This window comes from Poecilia reticulata, linkage group LG17 (assembly GCF_000633615.1).
Source record: "Poecilia reticulata strain Guanapo linkage group LG17, Guppy_female_1.0+MT, whole genome shotgun sequence".
NCBI lineage: Eukaryota > Metazoa > Chordata > Actinopteri > Cyprinodontiformes > Poeciliidae > Poecilia > Poecilia reticulata.
The window spans coordinates 634,860-641,438 of record NC_024347.1 but is presented as its reverse complement, the minus strand read 5'-3'; the positions used below and the strand labels follow the sequence as shown (position 1 = coordinate 641,438).

At 38.2% G+C, this 6,579-nt stretch overlaps 1 protein-coding gene across 1 annotated transcript in view; it reads left to right on the top strand.

Moving 5' to 3' along the window:
- The window catches only part of col6a1 (collagen, type VI, alpha 1), a 36,707-nt gene that overhangs the window by 1,654 nt on the left and 28,474 nt on the right, over positions 1–6,579 (top strand). The window contains exons 2-9 of the mRNA XM_017309853.1: positions 1,299–1,519; positions 1,604–1,763; positions 5,429–5,542; positions 5,627–5,647; positions 6,090–6,110; positions 6,201–6,245; positions 6,327–6,380; positions 6,484–6,528. Of these exons, the coding sequence (XP_017165342.1) occupies positions 1,299–1,519; positions 1,604–1,763; positions 5,429–5,542; positions 5,627–5,647; positions 6,090–6,110; positions 6,201–6,245; positions 6,327–6,380; positions 6,484–6,528 (681 nt within the window). The remainder of the gene's footprint in view (positions 1–1,298; positions 1,520–1,603; positions 1,764–5,428; positions 5,543–5,626; positions 5,648–6,089; positions 6,111–6,200; positions 6,246–6,326; positions 6,381–6,483; positions 6,529–6,579) is intronic.

Here is a 6,579-nt window from a genome sequence, read left to right as displayed (position 1 = left end):
CCTAATTTTATAATAGCTTTGCAGCTTTATTCTAATTTATTTGGCTGTTTTAAGGCATCACATTATTTGTTACATAAAGGTTAAATAAATTGTAAGCATCATGAAAGATGGATGGGGCAGCRGCTACCTCTGGCCACCAGTAGTCTGACACTCAAATGTTCTTAAGTTATAAATCTTGGTGTATTTATTGCTCTTATAGTGCACTCTTTACTGTTTTTGATGCCCGGCATACCACACCCCCCTTCGTATATGATGACAGCATCTGTATCACGCTTTTAGATTTCTTTCTATATTAACTGCATGTTTCATCTGTAAATAGTTTATATTCAGTCAAACAGTCGACATAATCTCATCTGAGGTTTGTACTTGTTTGTTCTTTGGGTTATTGTATGTAGATTTCACATTTAATTATTCAAACTCATGTTTATTGTTATCAATTTTTTTAACACATTTTCTCTTTGTTCCTATGTAAATACAGTTTCAAACTGGGMAAATCATGTTGTTTGCTCTGCTTGCATTCATTTCTGTTATGCCCAGCTATAACAAAAAGCACTTTCCTTATTAGACTAATACCCAAGMTAATCTAATCTAATCTAATCTACAGTGATATTCAATGAATTAAAATGTCATTCAGAAGTTTGCTTTTTACAGTAACTTAAAAGATCATTTTAGTCTCACAAACAGGCCTCATTGGAACAAATTCTAATTTATAGAAGATCACTGTGATATAATCTAATCTAATCTACAATCATATTCAATAAATTACAACTTTATGGAATAAATAATTTATTTAAGTAATTTTTAAGATTCATTTAATCTGAAAAACAAGCCTCATTGGAACACGTTATAATTTACAGAATTGCACTCTAATCTAACCCAGAGTAATCTAGTTTTATCTAATCTAATGTAATCTGATCTGATCTAATCTATAGTCATATTCAAGAAATTACAACAACAAATTGATCGTTTATTTCAGTGACTTAAAATATATACTTAATCTGAAAAACAAGCCTCATTGGAACACGTTATAATTTACAGAATTGCACTCTAATCTAACCCAGAGTAATCTAGTTTTATCTAATCTAATGTAATCTGATCTGATCTAATCTATAGTCATATTCAAGAAATTACAACAACAAATTGATCGTTTATTTCAGTGACTTAAAATATATACTTAATCTGAAAAACAAGCCTCATTGGAACACAAATTCTAATTCGCAGAATAGCACTCTAATCTAATCTAATTTAATATAATCTGACACATGTATGTCCCCTCTCTGCACCCAGTTTCACCTCAGTCTCCCCCTCTGTCCCCCAGGCGCCACCAATGTGACCGCGTCCTGATGTGGAACTCAGGAGCTCTGCACTACAGCGACGAAGTCATCCTCGTGCGAGAGCTGAGCGACATGCGCACCGATCGCCAGGCCCTGAAGAACGACATCGACGGCATCACCTACATCGGCAAGGGCACCTTCACCGACTGCGCCATCAAGAGGGGCCTGGCGGAGCTGCTCGTCGGGTAGYGGAGACACRACACGCACRCCTGCGCTGGAGAAGATGACGCTTCTGGTCGTATCTGAGCGTGTGCTTTGCACTGTTGCAGGGGCTCCCACTACCATGAGAACAAGTACATYGTGGTCGTGACGGACGGCCATCCCATCACCGGGTACAAAGAGCCATGCGGAGGCGTGCAGGAGGCCGCAAATGAAGCCCGGCAGCATGGAGTCAAAGTGTTCGCCGTAGCCATCTCACCTGACCAGGAGGTACGAAACACTCACACGCAGCCAGAGTCAGTTCTACATGAAACAGTCCTTAAACCACCATACTTTATCTCAACATCTAATTGAAATACACAGCTGAACATTTCATGTTTTAAGGTAGTTAGAATACTCAAAATGTTATGAATTTCTGCTTCTGTCTTCAGACGTTCAAATACACCAAGTTTCARTTTCAGTTTTATTCATATACAAGCGGGGAATTAGTTTGCAACAAAATACAAAAAGCATAAAACATCCACCAAAGACATTGCATTCATTCTGTTAAAACGCTTCATAGAAGAAATAAATCACGCCGAAGTGCATTAAATGCGTGCAAGTATTTGTACTCTGTTGCAATTTCGACTTCCAAGTCGTGAATGACTGTTCAGTTGGGATTTCCAAAAGTCGATGGACATATCTTTGGTTTTAGATGCATTAATTGACAAGAACAAGTCCTGACACTAAGTTGTGAAGTTCTACAGCGCCATGCTCAGTTTAAGAGACTCATTGTGACATATTATTATGCCTTAAGTAGGTTAGGAAAGACCAGATGATGATGCCATGGATGTGTAAGCCTCTGATAGGTTAATTCACAACATTTGAGTTAAATGAAGGAACTTCTTGGCAGGTATTTTAAGGCATGTGTGACATCATAGGGTAAAACAAATAGCCAAGAAACCAGGAAGTGTGTTGTGTGTCTCCTCAGATCAGGTCTAATAACATGGAAAAATTCAGCAATCATGCAGTTCAGAAAGGAAGTGGATTTTGGATCCCAATGTTGTAAATGTGTATCAGCGCCAGAACAAAAACAAAAAAACAAAAAAAAAGTATATCACGTAAAAGCTTCTGATTTATTTTACCATTAGAGGAATTTTTTGAAGCTTGTGTTAACATTTAAAACTATGCTTTGTGAACTTTCAGACAGTTTTATTTTATATTTATTAAGTTTATAATTAAAACCAGATACAATTATGACTTACTTAGTTCATGTTTATGCATTTTGGAGAGAGAGACTCAGTTTGTGCAAATACTGTGGAAAAATAGCCAAAAACGTAAAGCAATAYTAGACGTGGTATGGCTGTTTCAAAGCAGTTTTCCTCCCAACATTGAGGTTGATTTAGTGTTTTTGTGTTGCATGCATCCTGGAACAACGTGGTGGAACCTTCTTGATAACCTGTTACTAGCTATGATCAGTATAGATAAATTAATGATTTTTTTCTATTTTGTTTTTGTTTGTTTATGGAATGAGTATAAAAGAAATTAAAAAGTACTTTTGCCAGTTAGCAATTTGCAAAGCATATTTAACAAAATGATTCAAATAATTACAGAGATAAATAAAGATTTTACTCTTGATTATTTTTTCTACAGATAGGATTTACATGTTTCTGGTACATTAAAGAACTAAAGTAGACACAATGTGGGAAACCTCTGCTTCTTGGGGCCATGTGAACTTTGTGAGGCCAGTATGCATATTAATGATAGGACYGTTTCCCGACTCATAAACATTTCCTCAACAAGGAGAGCGGTGTTTTGTTTATCTGTCTGCAACTCTACTTACATTGTGAACTGACTTATGTGGTGAACCAAAAACATATTCCACTAAATCTTATTTRTCCATTACAAAGACAAAATGAAGATAAGAGTGAAGTAAAGATCTGAGAGRTCWGGAAGGTTGAYAATACAGCAGATCTTTAATGWATTGTAAAGTTGAGCTGTTCAGTTATTTATAAACTAAGAAGTTTATTCTCTGAGCTACTGAGAGCCAGTCTAAGGACTTTAGAACTTGTGTGATGTCCTCTGTCTTCCTGGTTTTAGTGAGAATGCTTTCTGGATCAGTTATAGCCGTCTGCTTGTTGTTTTAGGCAGACTTGTGAGGACACTGTTCCAGTAATGAATGTGGCTAAATGTAAACGCATCAATTAGTGTCTCTAGATCTTGATGAGACATTAGTCCTTTAATCCTAGAGATGTTCTTCAGGTGACAAAAGGCCGACTTTGTAACTGTCTTTATGTGGCTCTGAAGGCTCAGGTCTGAGTCCATCACCACACTCGGATTTTGGGCGTGATTGGCAGTTCCTAGTTGTAATAACTAAAGCTGTGTGCTGACTCTAGATCGTTCCTCTGATGGTCCAAAAGAATAACTTCACAGTTCTGTTTCTGTTCAGCTGGARAAAGTTATTTCACATCCATACATAAAACTCGGTGATTRTAATGTAGCTGTGCATCATCTGCATAACTATGCTAACTAATCTTATAATTTGAGCTAGCGGGAGCATGTAGATAGTAAATAAGAGGAGCCCCAGTGTTGARCCTTGGGGTACCCACGTATGTGAGTTCTGCCAGCTCTGATAAAACGTTACATATTGAAATGAAAAAATTCTTGTAAGATTCAAGCTAATTGAGTATTGGATCAGAGAGTCCTATCCAACTCTCCATTCGTTTCAGTAGTATGTTGTGGTCAACAGTCGCACTGCTGCACTGAGGTCCAACAGAACCAACACTGTGGTTCTTCCACAGTCCGCATTTATGTTGATGTCACTGAACACTTTAACGAGGGCAGTCTCAGTACCGTGGTGAGCCCGGAAACCAGACTGAAAGACGTCAGAGCGGTTGGTCTTTGTTAGAAAGTTGTTTAATTGTTGAATGGAAGACTGAAGGTCGGCCTGTAATTCTGCAGTAGTGATCAGCCCAGATATTTCTTTTCTTTTTTTATCAGTGGTTTGATAACTGCTGTTTTTAAAACCTGGGGAGAAATACCTCATAAGATGGAAGAGTTTTCTGTCCGAAACAAATCTGACGCAACGACGGGCAGAACTTAATTAAGAAAAGCCGTAGGAATGATAGCAAGACAACAGGAGGAGCTGAAATGATTTATAATTTCTTTTAGTTGTTCTTTTGTTTGCTTTAGTCGGCAGAATTGCGTCATTTTCTCCAGATTGATCTTGATGGGGCATGACATTGGTAATGGGGCTTGATATTGATGTAATGACAGATAGTACAATTTTCAGAATKTTCCTCAGTGAAAAAGTTAGCAAATTTATTCCAGATTCTGGTAGAGTGGCGTTAAAGAGATGTTGTTAAGTGRACGATTAGCACACATTTTTCTAACTATTTCTTTCTTTTTCTTCATCCCAATGTTCCCATGATTTTTTGTGAGCTTTAGAAACTAACCCGCTAAAAATATTCACCCATTGTGGACCTTGAAGGCAGAGAAACKGCATCCAGCAGGTTCAATGTATTGCTAACATGTAGAATTTGCATGTATGGCACTCAAATTATAATATCCCTCCAAATATTGAATAYAGGCAGTCGATACATATGATAGTACACACATTTGTCGATGTGTTGGAAAGCTATAATATGCATTATCTACTCCATTTCCCCTAATGCAATGAGGTTTGATTTATTTGTATTGTGTACGTATGCCATGTGGATYCTTCTCTGAGGGCTACTTCAAATCCAAATCTTACTGGTGCAAACAAAGTATATTAATGAAATTTTTTATCTAGTTTCTACAAATTTGATTCCGTCTTCAAACTTTCTTCCTGCTGTGTAAACATTTCTACATAGAAGCTAACATCTCATTACAGTTACTCTATAATCACAGRTACAGTTAAAGCAGCTCGTTTAGATGTAAAAGTAAATAAATGTCTATCTTTTTGGTCTCACCAGGACACCAGACTGTCCCTCATCGCCACAGACCAGACCTACAGGCAGAACTTCACTGCTGCGGATGAAACCAGATCAACGAAGATGAAAACTATCCGAACCATCATCGACATGATTGTATGCTTTCTTTYTCATTACTTCCTACCTTAATAAGTTGAATTTGCATTCAACTAATCAATTTCTATTTCTTTTTCTTTACAGACAAACGAGACAAAGGATGTGGTATGTTTCTCTGATGACATCTTGGTGGTAGAAATTTRCTTAATGTTTAGTATTGCTAAACATTCGTGTCTATAGTCTTAGATTGTAGTAGTCTAAAACCAGGCAGCCACTAAACACGACTAGCTCCTGAGGTTCATCCTTTAGMGTGCTAGCTTAAATCTGCCTGATACATTCTGCAGCCAGCGAAGTAAAGTAGTACATTTAAGGATTGTGGTGATTCTTGTCAGTGCCTGGACCCTGTCAGGCCKGACAGGAAGCAGGGAATGSTTGCTAAGGAAGTGTGTATAAAGCCGAAATGACTTAGAAAGGCTAATTAAGATGGCTGCGATAACGACTGTTTTGGCTTCTTTTCTCCTTCCCTTAAAGTGACTGTTACATTGTAGACATCCAATGTTGTTTACCAGCCTCTTCCTGTTTTCACATTTTTCTTCTCTTTCTGCAGTGCTGCTCCTTTGACTGCAATGTAAGTATCCATGCTTTAGTCTCTCCCCAGTGTGAACTCTTATCTTTGTCCTGTGTTGTATTCAGCGAGTGTCTTTGTTGATAACTGCAGGCTGGTGGCGGGCCAAAAGGACCAGATGGGGACACTGGCGCCAAGGTGGGTCGTCTATCATTAGAACGGAAACCAGTGGAAGGAATAGAAMGTGAAAACTCACAATTGCTTTTTCTCCTTATTCAGGGAGAGATGGGGCGACCGGGAATGCCAGGAGAAAAAGGAGATTTCGGCGCTGTGGTAAGTCGCTAACATCCCTGCCAGATGAGGGAGATGTCAGCACATTTTCYTGAATCTGTTTGGCCCCATCAGATGAGGTCATTTGTGTATTTCTTTGTCACAGGGAAACATTGGTGATCCTGGTCCAGTTGGTTACAGTGGGATGAAGGTAAAGTTCATGAAGGAGCTCTAAGCCCGACATAAACACTTTTAGCCTTAT